The sequence below is a fragment of the Amblyomma maculatum genome, chromosome 1, assembly GCF_055883805.1.
Source record: "Amblyomma maculatum isolate TAMU_Amacu chromosome 1, ASM5588380v1, whole genome shotgun sequence".
In the NCBI taxonomy this organism is placed as follows: domain Eukaryota; kingdom Metazoa; phylum Arthropoda; class Arachnida; order Ixodida; family Ixodidae; genus Amblyomma; species Amblyomma maculatum.
The window spans coordinates 42,302,142-42,321,766 of record NC_139344.1 but is presented as its reverse complement, the minus strand read 5'-3'; the positions used below and the strand labels follow the sequence as shown (position 1 = coordinate 42,321,766).

Below are 19,625 nucleotides of genomic sequence, written 5' to 3'. Positions count from 1 at the left end.
TGGAGTCATGCGCCTACCTGTATCGGTCGATAAATTGATAATGGTCAGATCTTTTTAGACGTCACACAGCTACAGTGGCCGCTATCAGGCAGCTGCGGTGCGCCGGCGTGTCGGGTAATTCCCACGTGCGTTGGCAGCACTGTGGAATTGGGAGAGAAGGAGCGGCTGCTTTTGACCATGTAAAAAGTGACATGAGGCGCGAGAAAAATGCACGAAGATGATAAAATTCAAACCATGATTGCAGATAACTCACTATTCTTGCTGAAGTATATTCGTGAAGTGATTCCCACGCTTACCACACCTGTAATATATAGTGTCTCGGGGCTCCTCTAATAAACTGATAGGGCCACACCTGTCACACGCAAAGCATTATATTTCGTTTCTGACGAATGAACGAGATGTGTATTGATTTCAATTTCCTCTACTTTTTCTACCAATTGACACACAAATTTTTGGTGTTCTGATGTTCTGGTAGTTTACACATGGAGACTTAATGCGGCTGTCAGATCGCGGTGCACGTAATTATAAGTGGTGACATTCTTGTTAAACTTCAGATTTAAGTCTCCAATTGGCGCATACCTTTGATTATTTTCTGCATCTTTCTACATTACACAACAATAATCCATACTAAATTGGACTTCGTCGTCAACGTTACCTCCAGTGCATTTTAGTCTATAAGTTCTCCGTGAGACCGCCAACCATTATTTACGCTAAACGAAACCTAAACAAGGTTCATCTTTAGCGACCTTATTTGAACGATGTTGGAAACGTCAGCATAAAAGGTGGTGCAAAAAGAAAATAAAGGAAACTTATCAATAGGTGGTGTAGCGTACCGTCAACGCAGAAATCTGTTTCTGCCAAATGTCGGTCACTTATCCTCCACAGGAACGCATATTGGAAGTACGTCCTCGGACCAGCGGTCGCCCAAACAGGCGACCCTTTCGATATGGGGCTGCAACTCCATCCCGTTCTGAATGCAGGAGAGTGTGACGCTGTCGCCCAAGTCGCACGAGTTCTTGCGCCCTTCCACTCTGAGTCCACCCGGTCTAGTGTCAAAGTTCTCGCAGCCTTGAATGCCTGTAGGTGGAACGTCAAAAGTGGGATTAACAACAGAAGTTCCAAGAGACTAATTTCCGATTAAGATATTTCCTGTTTATCGTATAAAACTGTAGGAAGCAGTCACGCGTAAAATAGAAAAAAAGTTACTACCACTTCATTGATGCCGAAAAAGAAGCGAAACATCAAGGTTGCTCTTAAATAAAGTTAAATAGGTTAACACGTGGTTAAACCAATGGTCGAAAAAAAAAATAGCCTTGCAGCACTGTCCTTCTGGTGTTTCAAGCAGTTTGTACCCTCTTCAGCCTCTCATGTTTTCTCTTCATTGGTTGTCGCGTGGCTACATCTTTAGGATCTATATAGACTCCCCTTCACTGTAATACCTGTTTCGCGTTGTTTCGGCATTCTGCGCTCACACTTACTCTCTTGTCTTCCTCCCTGCCCCTCGCTGATGCAAGCGCCGTAGCATTGCTATGCGAGACGAAGACAAAGATATCTATTTTTGTACTGTGCAGAGCTAAAACTTACGGCTCCGTATACGCTGCACACAATACAGTAATCGAATGGAAACCTATTCTGGGCAGAATAAATCGCGTCGGCTGTGATGGGCATAACAAAAAAAAAAAAAAAGACATATCCTAAAGCTGGTCTTCGCGAGCAAAAAAAAAAAAAGCAATACAACGAACAGATGTATCACCCGGTTTTAGTGCGCGTGCGCGCGTTCACTTTCGCGCGTTCTCTCTGCTTTTCTTCGTGATTTTGTGTACGAGAAATTCAGCGTCATTTTTCAGAAGCCTTTCTTTCCCATCGGTTCCAGAGCCCTACTCTCAGTGAGAGTGTGTGAAAAGTTCATTAGAAATGACTTACATTTCATATGCGATGGAATATCCCAGGAGCCGTCCTCGAGGCAAGCTACTGAGTTCCCATTTCCGACCAAGGTAAATAAAGTCTGGACCATCGCAAAACGCCTGCAAGGTCGTGTTCTGGCGTACGTAGCCGGTGTTAGCACTGATGATTAGTTCAACAGGAGCCACGTCGGAGAACTGTTCCAATGAGCAACCGCGGCTCACTGTAACCAAACAAAATTATTCTCGTTACACTATAACTGCACTCTGCCATATAATAAAAGAGGTTCGTTTGGCAGATGTACAGCGCATTGCTATTTGCTGAAAATTTTCTTGAAAGGGTGCATTCGCACAAACAGCTCAGCATAATCTATCTAGAAAGCACTTTTAAACGGCGTTGCAAAATATTTACGCGGTCGTGCTAGGGAGGCCTTAGGTTTCTCCCGTAGTTCTCTCTTCCCATTTTTGTATTTCTTCTTTCAGGGCTTCTCGAGGCACTAGGTCTTAAGAAGAAGGAAACACACTGCGCATATGAAAAGGATGGAAATATGCAGCCATGAGCTATAGGACCTCCTTATGCATTTTGGCTCATTTAAAAACGTCTTATGTTCCAAAAAACACTTTTGATTATTTAAATAATAAATAATAATTAAGCAATTGATTGATTGATTGATTGATTTATTGATTGATTGATTGATTGATTGATTGATTGATTGATTGATTGATTGATTGATTGATTGATTGATTGATTGATTGATTGTGTTACATATACAGGACTAGCACGCTGAGAATTTGACACGTAGATTCGAGCAAGGTATTGCCAACACGAACGATTTTCGTCGCATAGCAAATGTGGACCGGGTTTTTACGACACTGTCCTAATAGAGCGGGTCTTTTCCTGCCAATTTTATGCAGACGTTGCAGGAGTGATGTTTCTCTGTCTTGCAGCAAACTTCGCCGCTCGCAAGACTCAACTGAGCCCGTACTGTCATCTGTAATCGGCTTTAAAGTGATAACTGTCAACCTTTCGAGGCAGATTCGTACCGTTCGTCGTCAACGTCCAGTCAGGTAAGCGGTCATGTGATGATAAAAGTCAGCAGTGCTGATCACGTGACCTGCGCTGATCGCGTGACTGTGTTTCCATTGTGATCGTTGCGGTAATCCAGCTTGGAAGCCTTATCGTTAATATTATCTAGGTTTTAGGCATTAGAAAAAGACAACCGTCGTCTGGCGACACCTTACTCTGAGCTTCACGTCTTACTCAGCAGTTTAAACATTCGAAAATATTTCTCTGCAAACCTAGGTGCAGCACAAAAACTGTGCAAGAGCTCATGATATGCGCTAGCTCTTTCTTGTCGTGAAGGGGGGGGGGGCGCTGAGGTGTGCTATATCAAGTGAGATGAATTTCACTATAGGCCAAATATCGCTAACAAGTATTCATATACACAGCGGGGCAAAAAAAAAGTATTGAATGCAATCTGCGTCAACCCGACCGAAGGCATTGCGGTCGGCTACGGTAACAGAGATAGTAGAGAGATTTAGCTTACCGGAGACGTATTACGTCTCCCGGAGACGTACAGACGTAGACGTATCGGACGCCTACTGCGCATGCGTGAAAATTGATGTAGACGTATTCGGCTGACACCGGGCAAAACACGTTTTAGCTGCACGTATCGCCCATACGTAAAACGTATCGCTAGACGTACATGCAGATGATGATGATGGCTATCCAATAAAAAAAGATAGAAGCTATTTGTAATAAATGCTTCAAATAATGTCACAAAAATGTCACATGCAGATTCCCCGAAGTCATGATGTTGACGTGTTAGCTGTGTTTCGAATAAATATTAATTTGAGCTCACTTTTAACCACTTTGCCACCTTCAGCAAGCCTGAACAATCCAAGCTTAGTTGCATTAAATCCGTTTGTTTTGGTGCTCGCATGGAGGAAGGAAACAACTGCTCGTGTTTGCTGGTGTTCGGTCGTGTGCTAGAATTTGCTCGTGCTATCGGTGCGACCTGTCCACTTTACGTTACATCATGCCGACAGCATCCTTCACCCTTCACGACAGGCAGCTTTTTTGAGCACCCTATCATGGGATGAATTTGAAGACATGCATTGATTTCAACGGGAGCGCGGTATTCCAAAGCCTCGAAGGAACTTACGTGAGCGTGGTACCCTTGAACATCGGCGCCAACAACAACATAGTGTTCAACAGGATTTTTAGATTCTAGAAAGAGGATTTCGAAGAGCTGCAGTTAGCCCTCCTAATTCCAAATGAGGTCATCAGTGCGCAGCGTGTCAGGGTCTCCGGCTCCGAGGCACCTTGGCACAGCTTGATTTTTACTTCGGTCATCTACTCTACGATATGACAAGTGGCTTGATCTGCAAGCTCTTCAGCGATTCTCCGAGGTAAGTAGCGCATGGTGTAGTGGCTGTGGTGGCTTGACGGTTACAAGCCAAATTATTGATAGCAGTGCTTTCTGTGTCAAATAAATATGCCCGCCGAAACATGTAAAGCAAAGCTGACTGGCTGTGGCGTTTCAGTAGTCATCTTTGAATGCGAATTAGCGCTAATCCTGAGGTTCAGAGCTTATCAAAACAGTCTAACACTTGTGCGACCGCTTATAGCGCTTTCAAATTAAAAAAAAAAAAGGCCGGAGCGGATTTAAAGCGATAAATTCCTTGTGAGAAGCGGGGCGGGATGTCGTATCATCCCGCGTGCACACTGCTACGCACTCTCGCGCTACTCATTGCACATCATCCCCATCAGCTTCCATGTGTGCATAAACGCTACCGAGCCTTCTACTCGATATAACTGCGTCAAAACCCTACCATTTTGTAGTCGAAAGGCACCAGCGCTCATGTTCCTAGGGATGATGGCATGGGACCAATGCTCTCTGGCGCGTAATGACGTTGTGTCGTTTCTAGCAGGCGAGCAGTTTTGGCTACTGTAAAACATAATATACATTAACGATTGCAGTTGACTCGTGCCCAGTCACCGAACGTCTGCTGTAATCATTGATTTTTTTTTTTTTTACGTCAATTAACTTAGGCACACTTGTGCAAAGGCATATATATATACCCCTGCTCTCCAACTCGGTTGTAGGGCTTTGGGAAGGTGCTCTCTTGTCGACATCGAATTTAATGATTAACGTCCCTAATGCAACCAGTGCTATGCTGCTTTTCGATCTTGTCTACTAGCACAGCATAAGGTCATCAACATAAACACTAGCACACTTACAAGTCAATATTTTTTTTATTAAATTAGGGAAGTCCACGGAAACACAAACTGAGAAATACGCCAAAGGTTGTTATCAGCACAAGTTATTTTTTAATTTGCTTCATGTATTAGAAATACTCAACACAGAAATTTCATAAAATTTTATGCAATAATTTAAACAATGTAAGCAATTTTGGATTTGGCCCTTATCGATATGAAAATCTATATTTGACCCTACTTTGACTGAAGGAAATTTTTTTCAGAGTCGTTTCTAGTCTCTTTGTGAAAATAATACCTGTAAACGATCATACTGTGAATACAGCTGATGAAGAGTTGTAATATTCATTGTCACACAATCAGCAGCACTGATTTGGTCTAAAGTGAGCAAATAAATGCTTAGTGGACTTCTGCTTCAAGCAAAGATGTGAGGCTATTTTCTGTTGGTAGAAATTAGTTGGAATGTGTTAATGAAGAGCTATTTTAATTCAGTGCACCATTGTATTGCCGGGGAATGGTAGATGCACATAGGATGCAAAGCGACAAGACAGCGGCAAATATGGTCGTTTCTTGCCAGTTTCGGCTATTTGCTTATGTTGCTAAATGCAGAAAGCCGCTGCCAACAGGCTAAACTGAATGTAGTCTTTTATAAGTTATTTTGCTAGCTTTATGCACAAAGTGCTTCGTCTGCTGCAGGCCTATGTTCCCAGTGTTTTTATCTTCTGGCTTCAGATTTTCCTGTGATCTCTTCGTATTCTAGACAGTGATAAGGAAGTAGCTATGGAGAAGCAATAATTGAATTTACACTCGCAGTAGTCCACCCTATCATGCTAAAGCTGAGAAAGAAAGCTGTCAAGAATAAAATAGATTTGGCTCATTTCCATCTGCACATCAGCAGAATCTGGCTCATTTTTGATTTGGCACATGATTTCTGTGAAATTCCTGGTCTTTATTTACATCCTTACTGTCTCAAACCGTTTGCAAAAGTGAGATGTATATATGATCTTTCAATTACAAAAAAAAAAGAAAATAACCTAGTGTAGGTTTCTGAATTTCGCTTGCTTTGAAAAAAAAAAGTCAAGTGTCGATGATAGTGTTGAAAAAATCCGGGAGCACTGCGGAATCTTCACTGCAGAAATGTGAAAATCTAAGCGTTGCTGGTGCACACGGTGCATCACGTTTGCTCTCATCATTATGAATTAAATGCACTGTCATTATCATTGCTAATGTCATCACTGCTAATTCCAACTTCATTGTCATCGCTACTATCATCCTTACAGTAGACAAGGAGAATTTTGATGTGTGTTTCAAGATCCCGAACGTTGCACAGTTAGCTAAAGCGCTCGGATGGGGATGCGAGGGATAGAGGTTCGGCTCCCAGCGGAAACAGGATTTTAATTTTTTCTGATGGCATCATCATGACGTCATTTGATTGACAGCTATAGTGTGACCAAACAAACGAATGCCGACAGTATGAGCCATTAAAGATTTTCACCTTAAAATTGATGGCCCTGTACGAGGTAACGCTAGTCAACTCTTCCAAAAGCAATGCAATAAGTATTATGCTAAGGCACAGCAAAGAAGGTGCACACTGAAACATTATTTTCTCATGACCACTTTATAGGGATTCTATAAGCGATCGTTGCTTGCAGCCGCTCCAATTTTTCCTCCTCAGGCGGTGCATGCAAAGGAAGGCCCCCATGCTCAACTGCTGGGGTTTCATCATGGCACAGCAAGGCAAATTTGTCGACCGTCTGTGGCTCAGAAGGAGGACTGCTCTGGGCACAAGTGGAGCCTGTGCAGAAATATCAGGCACTAATGTGTACCAATGTCATAGTCTGCCAGTGGGCCATTTAAAGGCAGACGTCACGATGCAGGTAAGCCTGTTCAGTCATGTCTTCATTGCAGTAACTAGCTGTAATGTGTTTTTCATATTCAGGGGAGTGCATTTCCAAATTAAAGCCTAACATCTCTGCTGCAAAAATTCCACAAGTACTTTTACATTTTTTGAGTTGGTTTTTGGGAAAGGGTACTCAATGACCCACCTCATGAAAAACAGCATTTCATCTGTAAAGAAACGTGGCACTTAAGTATGTGATGCAAGATTGTGTTAGCATGTGGCATTTTATAAATTTGTAGGAAAAAATTGAATCTAAAAACTTGCAACTGTAATTACATCTCATTATACGAAAAGAAGAGGCACCTGTGTAGACCTGCATTGGTTATATTTTTAATTCTTGCTATCTTTTAGGGATCCTCAAGGAGACGGTGCACTTTGAGAATCTGCAGAAGATCACCATGGGTCATAAATATGTGATCTATAGTGATGCAGCTTACCCCCGATGGCCTCTACTCTACAAGCTGTTTGGAGGTGCCGTACTGCAACCTCATCATGTTGCCTTCAACAAGGCAATTAGCAGTGTTAGGAAAGCTGTAGAGGGGGGTATGGCAGTGTAGCATGGGATTTTGCTTTTATTGACTATTTCAAGAACCAAACTTTGAGATGGTAACAGGTAGGGCGCATGTATAAAGTTGCGCAATGAACTGCCGAACATCTTTGTACAGCTGTCATGTGTCTATCTACTTTGTCTTGTGTCTGCCTCAGTTGGCCAATACCTTGTGCCTTTTCAGACATAAGTGTCTGCCTACGTCCTGCGGTCAAAAAATTTGAAACATTTTTTTTTAGGCTGCCTTTCTCAGTAAAATATGGACAAGCATGGCAAGCAGTGACCTTCATAGTTGAGGCATTTGTCAACAGTCGCAGAATTCATCTCTGTATTCCTTACACAATAATTGCAACATGCAGTGGTGCATATCTTGCAAATAGGGTAAGTGCACTAGGAAACCTGGACATCAGAAACAAGTGGACAGGAGGCTTGCAGACTCACAACTGGATTTTACTAAGTAACGATGACATATATAAAGTGCACAAAACCGCATGCTCAACGCTATACTTTTGCTTGCTGTATATATGTCCTCTTTCGGTTAATAAAATACAGTTGTGAGCCTGTGTACGTCCATGTCCACTTCTGTTTCTGTTGTCCGTGTTTTCTAGAACAGTTACTCCATTTTACTCCATTTCCAAGATGAGCATCACTGCATGCAACAATGCTACCCAAAGATTTATGCTGTTCATTTGTTGACGCTGTTATGCCGAGATGCAACTTTATGAATTTTTTTTAATGCGAGATGCAGCAATATTTATCTCGATTGATTGCAGCAGTGCATGACTACTTTCTCGTTGTTCTCGTCTCACAGTGTTCAACATGACATGGTGTGTGCGTGGTGGCATTTAGGGTGGCGTGTGATAGTGTTCGTGTTCAAATGCAGGGGTTTTTGCCCGAGTGTTGTGTGCAGCGATATGACAGCTTCGGTTTGCCATCTCGCTACTTGGCGAACTGAAAGGACGCGATGACTTTGGTTCGGCATTGTCTCCCATGCTCCTTTGACTGCGTGACCGTCTACCGGTGGACACCTGACAGCTGTGCTCTGGACCAACGGCTTCACTTGTTCCCAACGCTGACTTCGAACTGTTAGTGGCACGAGATGCTTGTGACCGCAAATATGCACTAGACCACCAGTCTGAACGCTGTACATGAGTTGTGCCGCGTGGGCCGTCTCTAGTGTTTCACCCGAGCGGTTGTGTATGCATTTTTGTATTGTCTAGATTAAGGAAAGGTGGCATCTGAGTTATAAAAGTGTCTGTATGTGTGAAGTGCCATCTGCTTTGGCGAACGAGGCGGCGAACCACCACAGCTTGTCTTCGTCAGGCCGTCTGATGGCTTCAGTGAGAACCTGTGCTACCAGATGCAAAAAGTGATGCCATTTTATGGTTTTTCACTTCATGCCGCTAATTCACAGCTCATATAATTATTGATCGCATGTACTGCTGGAGTCATTATTCAGAGTTTTCTGTACACTACTGAATTAATTGTACTCTCATTGAGCTGTCATGTTGTCATCATGCCCGAGACGCTTTGCATTGCAGCCCCATCCAGTAGTGCAGCCAGAGCTCGATTTTTACCAACGTTGGCATCAACGAATGCCGCAGATGCCCTCTCCCTCTGTTTCCGCACTCTTTTTTTTTCTCATAAACTAAAGTCGCCTTTGAATCTCCTAGATTTTAACCCTGCAAAACTGTGTCTAGTCAGGCCAAAGCTATCACGCATATCTTTCTTTTTTTTGCAGCTGTGGGTTTCGTGGACCCTGAAAATCACTTCGTGAGCCCTTATTTGAGAAACACTGACCTATGATATGTTTTTAGCAATTACCACTATGTGACAGGACATTTTGAATTTCTTTTGGTGAAGTGGTGACCACAGGCCACTAACAGTGTTTTCAACGTTGTAGCTGAGGCTCACTTGAGAGAGGTTGCGCACATATTTTTTTTTTCGAGTCATTGCATATGTTTACAATTCTCACAATGCAAATATTTCTTAAAATATGAAATTTAAAATTAGTGTAATGCCCTTTGCAGATAATTTTGGACTTGTATTTGCGAAACTGTAGCCTTAGCTACTTATGCACCATAAAATGCAAGAACAGAAACACACCGACAGCATTTGTGTTGAAAAAATGTATTTGGGATTTATTTGGCAAAGTGAACATGGTCGAGAGGGTTTTGGAGAAAATAAACTGGTGCTATCTGCAATGTGATATAGTGCCAACATAAATAACTTTCATTCTTTCATCAGCACAATCAGCATCTTGTCAACTGATTGCCAAGATTTCACCAGCTGATCTCCACATGTCCATCTTCACACGGGGCAGTGTTCGTCACCATGTGCTGCATAAAACATCCGTGTTGTATTCTTCTACCTTCCTGGAATGAAAAGGTGCAGTGTTCACAGAAATTACTGTAAAATTAAAGCTGTTATGAGAAAGCTGGAGGTTGTTTAATATTGCTCTCCAGCTGGTATTGCAGTGAATAACTACGCACATGATTATTCATGAAATGTCTGGGCATATGGCATACCCCTATATTATGGCACAGAAGTGCAGCAGTCTCCTCTTGTGAATGCACCTATCGGGGGTGGAATTGCCACTCCATTTGCTCCAATCTGCTCCCAAACTGCTTTTCCTGCTCTATCCTGCTCCAAAATGCAATATTGCTCCAAAACTGCTCCAAATTGGCTGTTTTAATGTTCTACCATCAAATTTAGTGCAACACGCAAACAATGTCTTTGCACTAGTGGCAAAGATATAACGCATCTAGCACTGGGCTTAATACAAACGAAATTTTTGTAAGGGAAGGAAGCATGTGGCATAATAAATATTTGCTCGCAAGTAAATTTAATATGAGTCGCTGGCGATTGGAGATAATTGCAAAAAAAAATGCACTGTGCATGTGACGTAGCACCTCCTCTCAGCCTTTTGAATCGCCGGGGGAGGGAGAAGCAAGAGCAGCAAGCGAAGCAGATAGGCGCAAACTACCGTGAGTCGTTCGGAAGGAAACTTGTCCGACTGGAAAAACCACATAAGTTATTCTAATGGTTGCGGTCTGAGAACAAGCAGGCACCTATCGAGCCTCTTTTTCAGTAACAAGCTTGTCGGGCCTACGGCAGACAAAATCATACTTGAATCGTTATGGGTTGGTACTCCAAAGATGTCACTCACTAGGAAGCGTCTCAAGAGTGTTGGAAAGCCATACAGGGCCTATTGCCAAGATTTAAAAAATGAGCCCCAGCATTGCTTAAGCAAAGAATGATAAAACTATTGGAAGGAGGTAGTGAAGTAAATATGCTGAAGGATGAAAAGGCTACCCTTCAGTGCCATCTACATTTCCTGAAGGCACTACTGACCACTGCTCAGGAATTTATCAGCACAGGCATAGGATCAAAAAGGGATATGCACAAGATAGAGAGCAGAAATGTCATGTCCATTAATCTGAGCTCCAAATTAGTGGCATTGCTTGAGTGCATTGAAGTGGTAAACTTGACATTTGAATCTGTCAAGTCAGAATAGGCAAATGCGTTAGGTCACACTAGGTGTTCAGTTATAAAGCACACCAGCAAGCATTTTGTTTGCTGCTAGTCTGTTTCAAGTTGTTGGCCGTTGTCTTGTCAGAAATGAGTGCGAAGTTGGAGAGGCATTGAACTTGCATAAAAAGGAAGAGCTCATCTTTTTCTGTCAGAAAGAGAAAAACAATTACTACAATTATCAGAGGCATTTGACCTTAGGAACCTGCTCCAAAACATAATTCAAATGCTCCAAAACTCTTGTCTCATTGCTCCAAAGCTGCTCCAAAACTCTTGTCTCGCTGCTCCCAAAGCTGCTCCAAAATGCTTGAGCCTGCTTCCACCCCTGACCTATGTATCAGACCCATTGATGACTGTCTTTAGTGGTAATGGCACATACCCACGGCGGGGAATAGGCCATGGTATATAGCAAGTACAAAAGGTTCATGGACAAGCAATTGGGTATTTTGATAATTACGAATCTTAAACTAGAATTTCATGAAAAAAAGAAAGGAAAAGAAAAGGCAGTGAATTCTCATTGTAGCAATCTACCTGGTGTGATTATGTAGTTGTGAACAGAATTGCACACAGGATCTTGGCACTTGCCCCGAAGGAGAGGAGAATAAACACAAATAGCATGCCTGAGTAATCACCATTTGAACGATCTAACAGTCACTAACAGTGTTTCACAAGGAAGCCTGCTTTGGCCACTGTTGTTGAAAGTGTTCATCAAAGGCATTGCCCACATCGACATATCCATTAAATTTGTCGTACATATATAGGGTGGACCTGGTACATATGATATGGGCGTGTCCAGAAATCTAAAATATAAATCGAGAGACAAAAAATAATTTTGGGAAACTACTGTCGAGCTCACGCCCTGAAACTCTGCTAGGTCTAATCTGATAGCTGACGTCGCCCATGTCCAAGGACTCCAGGCCGTCATCTTTGCGGATAAGTTGACACCTATCTTGCACCTGTTGGACATTTATTAGTTTTGCCACCACCACATGCAGATGACTGTTCTATTATGACGGGCACTGATGCAGACACGTTGACAAAGCAAAGCAAAGCCTTCCTGTTAACATTATTGCTGTGGTTTCAATCAAACAAACTTAATATAAATTGTTCAAAGACAATGCTGATTATTTTCCCAGAAAAAAAAATTTTAATCGTGCTGTCAGCAATGAGAGCCGGAACATTACAATTGTAGGCTCGCAGAGAATACTAAGCGTCACGTTCAACAGCAATCTATACTGGGACTTGCCTGTTGCTGGCATATGCAAAAGATTTTCCATGGTATTTGATGTTATTTTATGTCAGTGAACGCTCCTTCTGATGCACATTGAAAACAAATTGAATCATTTTTTCACATCAACCAATGCATTAAGACCACAGTGGAGGGTGGAGTAAACAATAATATAATTTTGCCATCCTTTTCTTGAGGATAAATAAAATTCACCAAATGGGTAATTGCGGTAGAAATGTCTCTATAAAGTATTACTTCTGAGCTTTTGCGTTGACTATGCACATGCACAGCAGCATGCTGCTGTGCAAGAGCTGGAAATGCATCACGCGTCCAGGCAAACATCACACAAAAGTGTGAAGCCGCAAAAAGAAAAAGCATGTGGGAACTTCCCACGCTTTGCCCGATGATGAATACATTCTGGAGAGGGGTGCCTGAGGCCACACCACACAGGAAGATACGGTGGCTGTTTGGGAGAAGGGACATGGCCATAAAACCATTACACTGATCCATTAGGAGTTGAGTTCTACAGATGCTGTTTTGATCCGCTGTATGTGACATCAGACATGCCCTGTGTTTTTCTGGCAGACAGACTCCTTGTTCGACTATTGCAACGCTATCGAAGTGAAAAAGGAAGTTTCTATGTCTCCTCGCCTGTTCCCAAGGTATGACTGCAGGAACACTGCTTACCAATACTGTTTGATTGACTGGCTGATTGACCCGAAGAGATGTGCCGTATTTTATTGGCCAAAGTTCTGTGAGAGGGCTGGATTGATTGTTTAAAGGTTTCTTGTGGAGTAAAAAAAAAACAATACTGGCCCTGGGCAAGAGGCTCAATAGTCTATCATTGCTATGAACTTGCTTTTGACCTTTTGCTGTTAAGACCTTTGAAGTATGTACATAAGTCTGCAGAAGTGCAATCAAATTTCATTGTTTTTGTTCTCTCATCTTCGAAACGTCATTCTTCTCTCAAACCGAAGACTCAGTCATGCCACCAAATGGAGTGTAGGTTCAAAACAGTCTGAGAAAAGCATAACAATACACAAAGCATTGCGATGGTCTCGTGAGTGTGCACCATGAACATGAAAATTTGTGAATAATTTGTTTTCCTACTCATTTATTTCATTTATCGCTGCTTTCATAGACAATTGCATTTTGTATAATGCACTGTTGCTGCTGCTGGTCCTTGCATAGTTTTGGCATGGATGCAAAAGGTAACAACTAGGTTCTAGTGCAGTTGCACTAAGCAGTCTTGAGTTTTAAACTATAGTACGTTGTTAAGGCATTAAGATAAATAAAACTTTTTACAAATTGGTGCTGCTCAAAATAACGTAAATATGTCCTCACCCCTCAAGGGCACTGACTGCAGGCTTGGTGTTGACGGCAGCGGCTCCACACTGTGCAGACTTGTGGCTGTGCCATGGAAGCAAGCAAACAAATGAAAGAAATAATTATTTCTACAGCCATAAGATCTTGGGCTGTTTTCCGGTGCATAACAACATGCACGAGCTTACTTTAGCACTCTGGCTACACTTTGTACACTGCAGTAAGAGAATCAAGACTGAACATTGCAGTGCTTTGTAAATAGCTGTAACATGTTCAACAAGAACATTGAAGAAAGTAACATAAGAAGTGTTGTCGCTTACTATTCCGGGAGTTGTCATGATTGCTTTCATCATCATAAGTCTCTCTGGGCACCATGTCATTCAGGCACTTGCAGGCTCATTTTCATCTGAAAGGGAATAACCATATGAGACACAGATGATTGGTAATTAACTTTCCAACATAATACAGGATCCAATTGTGCAGCTGAAAGTTGCGCCAGGACACTAGAAAAGTGCCACAACGCAGACACTGTTGCCTTCATTCAATGCAATGGTCCTTAACAAGGATCCTTTTTTAATTTTCAGGTGTTTTTATAACACAATGAGCAAACCAGTTCAGCCTCTGCGACTTGTAAATGCTAATAAGACTTCCAGTGCCTGAATGTTTTGTCCAACAGCATAAAATACTTCATTTCACGTGCTGACACAAGGACACAAGTTCATAAGCTTGGAGCAAAAAAAAAATTTAATGAGCTCTTGCAATACTTGGCTTTGGCACTGCATTCAGCATGTGCTGTTAGCTAATGGTTCCAGACAATTTTCTGAGAAGATAAAGTAAATCATCTTGCAAACAATTTTCATTTATTGTGGCTCCTGGTGGCTGTGCACATTTACATGCACATGTAAACAAAAGCAGCTACATGACGTCTATTATATTATGCAACTCGAGCCATGCTTAGCAAAAATGCTGAAATATCATGTATCTAATTCGCACAACGCAAGTGGCTTTTTACTTTGCGCTGCTATTCCCCAGCAATCGACTAGGCGGTGTTCAGACGGGCGGGCCGTATGTATCGTGGGAAAGCATCATCCACCACCACTCCTACTCGGAGCGCACGCGATCGGCAAGCGCCGAGTCACTGCCATTCCGAGCTACTCGAAAGTGCCGTTTTCGTCACATATGATAACTAATTGTTCCGCTCGGACAGTCCGCTGTCCAGTCCGATCGTCTGAACAGAGAAGGTAGTGGGTAGTGACTTACCAGAATCATTTTTTTTTTTTTTTTCTGACGCTGGATGGCTTGCAAAGGCCTTTGCGAACGCCTTCATTGCGCAGCGGAGCGAGCGCTCGTTCGCCGTCGGCGGATCCCTAGAAATCGTTGCAACTTCTTTCGACGGCGCCTTCTCCCTGCGCTGTACAGTGTATGTACAGGATGGTGGCGATCTCGAGCTACTTGCTGGTCGTCCGCCGCACTGAAACGCTTGCGTATGATGTTTTCTTGGCACGACCGGGGCAAGGGTATTACAGCATTTGATGACGCCAATGTGAAAACGGGAGAACTATGTGGCCCGTTGCGCACAGCAGCACTCTAGAGACAAGCACTCGTAGCACCATCCCATCGCTTAGCTTGGCGGCTTGGCTCCATGGCTGCTGAAATCTCGTGAGATCTCGCGAGATTACGGCAAGCTGGACGTCACGCGGCATACGTCTCCGGAGTACGTCTCCAGCGCCTGTACGTATCGGCAGTTTTCACGCATGCGCAGTAGGCGTCCGATACGTCTACGTCTGTACGTCTCCGGGAGACGTAATACGTCTCCGGTAAGCTAAATCTCTCTAGTAACAGCGGGCTTACGCAGTTAACGACACAGTTCTTACGACCTTGTTTTTGTATTTTTACCTTTTATATTTGTGTTCTAGTTTTATTGTGCATACTTTGACTTTGTTATTTGCCCCTCCTCTCTCTACTGCACCAAAATCTTAAGGGTATAATATATAAATAAATAAATGACCAAATTTGTCAGCGATCACGTTCATCCTATCTAGAGTGACTGATGTACTCAAGCCAAAACAATAAAACATCCGCATTTCTCTAAGATGCCACTATTACTCTAGGCGACGCTTCGTTGCTTCCACCCCCATCTGTCGGTCACATATATGTACGAAGCGAAGCGCATCAGGTATGCTGAGTCGGTGATGGCTTCAGGCCGGATCGCAGTGCAATAGATAGCTACATGTGGAAGCGTTTCGTATGCTGCATCGCAAAGCAAATGGCCTCACGTTTCGCTGCAAAGCGTGCTGGCTACGTTCGTGTCAGGAGAACACCACAGCGTCCCTCCGCTGGCGGCTGACGTCCTGGCCCTGGCATTGCTGTGACAGTCCATCTTCGCAATAACTGCTTCCTCTTGACGTATGGCGCCAGAGTAGATTTATTTTAAGCTGAAAGCCTTGACTGGCTCATGCATGTCGTCCGCAGATTGCGTCCGCAGGGAGTAGCAACAGATAGATACCAAAAATATAACGCTCTTTTGTATCAAAATTGTGGCGCAACCGTTCTTTGTGCAGCGTTCAGGGTGACGTCATACCTTTTAGCTTCCCATTCAACATCGACCTGCTAGTCAAATAGGAAGCTAGTCTGCGACAGGGGCTCAAACCAACGACATAGGTGCCCCTAATTTTATGCAGTTAATTGTAAAAGAGCTGCCAACCAGAGAGTGAGACAGACAACGCGTCTTTCATTTCCTCAAAACCAGAAAGGTTCGATTTCGAGGAAGGCATAGTTTGCCAAACTCTGTGTGCTAGTATCTGAATGCTAAACCGTCAAACGTAATCATGCTAAACAGTGTTTTCGCACGTCTTAATCGGCTTAAGCGGAGGTAAATCCCGGCTACTTTTCCCGCTTCTGGGCACTCAGCCGGTCCCACTTGTCACACTTGTTCCGGAACCCTTGGGCTGGATGGCCAGGTGATGCGCACAGTTTTTGTCTTGCAATTTTCTTTCAAAATTCTTTACAACTAGTATAATGACATGCGCAGATCATAAACGACAAGTGTAGTGGTTGTCGTCCTTTTGTGTCCTTGTCGGCGTCTAAAACATTGCTAGTAATACCAAATTGAAAAATGGAAATTGTAAGCTGTAAGCTGTAGGATTAAATCTCAGGCAGCGACTCTTGGTGTATGAGGGACGCCAAAGTGAGGGCGCCGGATTCGTTTAGACAAACGTGGCGTCAAATAAATCCTAGATACCGTAAATTTCATTTAGTTCATTTTTTCACCGCCGTAGTGAGAGCACTAAAAGAAGACAGCCATGTTAGCATTCATGACAGAAGCCTGCTATTCATATTTACTACAGCTCGTTATGTTGAAACGCCGCACTGTCCCTTTACTACACACAATAAACGTTCGAACTGTTTCCTCCTCAATTCACAGTGAAGCATTATCTTGAAGAATAGTTTTTATATTCAGAGCCGAAGCAAACACCGTCAAAATTAAGTTTTATTTGGATAAAATTTCAGTGCATCAGGTTGTGTAGCTAAATATATATAACAGCTCGGACAGATCTATACGGGTTATCCGAATATAATAAACTCGCATTTTTCTTTGTTCGCTCGTGTGTGGACTGGTTTAGCTCATTTCGATAAAAAGAAAGACACATCATATGGCTAATCCTTATAGCACTATTGCTCTTGAATATAAATAACCGTACACAGGCGAAGAAAACACACCTTTTGAAGAAAAGGGGAGGGGGGGGGGGTATGTATTGAAAGAATCGTGATCTCAGGAAAACAGATATTCAACTTCTTTCTCTAACGCGCGCTGCCAGAAATTGGAACAGAGGTCTCGTGATTCAGCACGGATAAACATGCCACACAGACCTTCGCAGTGCGGACGCTCGCCGGTCCATCGGCCGTCGGCGTCGCAGGTACGGCTATTGTCGCCGACAAGCTTGAAACCGGGGTTGCACAAGTAGTCGGCCTTCGAGCCGAACACAGTCCCTTGAACTGTCACGACGCCATTAGCGATGAAATTCGGGCGCCCACACTCCACGACTGCGGCAGAGAACGTAGCATGGATCAGAACTATAGCACCAGGCTAGACGCCATTACATAATCAACACAAAAAAAATGCATAAAAACAATATTATGCTCACGCCGGCACAAAGATAAAGATACGTATAATGTGCCGTACTCATTGTCTAAAAATGCGCGCGCACATTTTCCTCGTGCATGCCACCTCATGTTGTTCAGGAGAAAATACAGCAAAAATGGTTTCAGATCCAAGCTGCTCTTCTCAAAATCGTGAGAATAAATGTATACATCATTTACAAAATAAGGGTAGCGTCCTTTTTCCGAGACGCCATTAGGCTTCGCTGCTTTTCGGACACTCGACACCAGCCCTATCGTGTGGTAAATGTTAGAGCTGGCCAACATGTCGTCCCACTACATATACATCAAGCATTGAATAGTTTCTATGTTAGGCTTGTGGTGACATGGCCCCTATGATATGCTTCTGGCATAGTCTCCGCTGACGACACTCACAACCTTGAAGGAACACCTTGCGAAGTTTGGTTTAGTTTGTAGGGTTCAAGATCCCGCAGCTAAGAATATAAGTATTTTTTTTTTTTTAGAATTCGGTGGTTTCCGATATTCTAAGTGTAGTGTCTGCATTTTTGTGCCCTTGCGCCTAGTAGTAAACCGGCCTAAATGACCAGCAGTTATGGAGAAGGTCGTAATAAAAATCAATGGCACTTGCTTCAGCTCTGTCTCTGACTGGGAAGTTTGGTATGCGGGATCACCAGCGGCGGCAAATGCGCCATTATTCCATGTCAAGAGGGTATCTTTCGGCGCCATTGACTATCTGCACAATCCCTCTATTCTCTTGGGAATGAAGCAATAGAGGTGATAGGACTTGCGAAAAGTTCTGTCCGCTAGAAGTTAACGAAACAAATCTCATACATATAACTTAACAAATTTTATACCCACCACTATCCATCGACTTATCCTGACACTAAGAAGTCTATGATAAGGAATTTACTGAAATTGGTTTGGTTTATTGTATTTAACGTCAAAAATGACTCAGATTTTGAGAGATGCCGTAGTGAAGGGCTCCCGCAATTTCGACCCCCCCCCCCCCCCCTTAGTTTTTTAACGCCCACTGATATTGCACAGCAAAAGGGCGCTTTGCTTTTCGAGAAGCGCGGCCACCATGGGTGGGATTTGATCTATACATCCTCGGGCACAGCGATCGCCGCAACCACTGCAGCACCACGGCTGGCCTATCTATTTAATAAATGTAAAAACGCCCACGATCACTAAGAATCCCGTCAGGGCTCGGTGCAACGTAAGAATATTTAAGCTAGCTTCATAACAGCGAACATATCTGCGACTGCAAATGGTACTTTGTATGGGTTAAAAAATATCTTCAGAAACTGCTTTGTGTCGAACAGTGAACAAAGGGAGCAGCAAAGAAATGGGGCATGAAGGCGATGCTACTCTAAACTAAAAATTTATATCGGATACAGATACAACGCATTTGAAACGTGAACCAAATTTTGGCAGAAAATGACGCAGACCACAAATACATGCGCCATGCCATCACTGCGCGCGTTTGTTCTTGCGTGCTAGATAACCAAACGTTTTATGCTCGTACTGAGCGGTCCGGGCATGTCCCTATTTATTATCTTATTAGAGCAGGAGGGGACGGAGTGGATCGAGTTGGCTTATATTTATTTGATTACACTCTTTCTTTTAACAGGAGCTCACACCTTTTCAATAAGCCGCACAGAATTGCTGTCGTGGCGATTAATGCAGAATTGACTCTCTAATTGGTTGCGTTCGTTGTGTTATATTGTTCACTCCATCCAGACAGGAATTTTATCTTTTCATTTGAACGGTGTGCAGTCTCTGCGGTACGCTATCATGTTTCCACGCCCATTCTGGGAATAGGCTATTGGCGGAACCGTAGTACACTGGTCGCTTTC

General features: G+C 43.2%; 1 protein-coding gene and 2 long non-coding RNA genes across 4 annotated transcripts; 1 reads left to right on the top strand and 2 right to left on the bottom strand.

Annotated features, from left to right (window-relative positions):
* LOC146202208 (uncharacterized) lies at nt 1–2,100 on the bottom strand. The gene is made up of 2 exons (XR_014702055.1): nt 1,924–2,100; nt 1–1,077 (listed from the first exon to the last, which is right to left on the bottom strand). It is a non-coding gene; the product is annotated as an uncharacterized LOC146202208 (long non-coding RNA).
* A 1,751-nt stretch (nt 2,101–3,851) lies between these two features.
* Nucleotides 3,852–9,676, top strand: LOC146202207 (uncharacterized). Its single transcript, XM_084588024.1, has 3 exons — nt 3,852–4,313; nt 6,797–6,998; nt 7,373–9,676. Exons 1-3 carry the CDS (start codon nt 4,270–4,272, stop codon nt 7,436–7,438), a joined length of 312 nt encoding a protein of 103 aa, XP_084444150.1. The 5' UTR covers nt 3,852–4,269; the 3' UTR covers nt 7,439–9,676.
* Nucleotides 9,677–9,693: 17 nt separating this feature from the next.
* LOC146202206 (uncharacterized) lies at nt 9,694–15,231 on the bottom strand. Of its 2 annotated transcripts, none has more exons than XR_014703661.1 (4): nt 14,911–15,231; nt 13,971–14,056; nt 13,672–13,737; nt 9,694–9,939 (listed from the first exon to the last, which is right to left on the bottom strand). It is a non-coding gene; the product is annotated as an uncharacterized LOC146202206 (long non-coding RNA). The 2 variants fall into 2 exon arrangements; XR_014703662.1 differs by having other exon boundaries at nt 9,714–9,943.
* Between the last annotated feature and the right edge of the window lie 4,394 nt (nt 15,232–19,625).

Excerpts from the sequence above, each read along its gene's own strand:
- LOC146202207 (XM_084588024.1), top strand. The coding sequence starts at position 4,270 with ATGACAAGTGGCTTGATCTGCAAGCTCTTCAGCGATTCTCCGAG. Across the intron at positions 4,314-6,796 it reads CTCTTCAGCGATTCTCCGAG|GCGGTGCATGCAAAGGAAGG; the intron begins GTAAGTAGCGCA and ends TTTCCTCCTCAG. Across the intron at positions 6,999-7,372 it reads AGGCAGACGTCACGATGCAG|GGATCCTCAAGGAGACGGTG; the intron begins GTAAGCCTGTTC and ends GCTATCTTTTAG.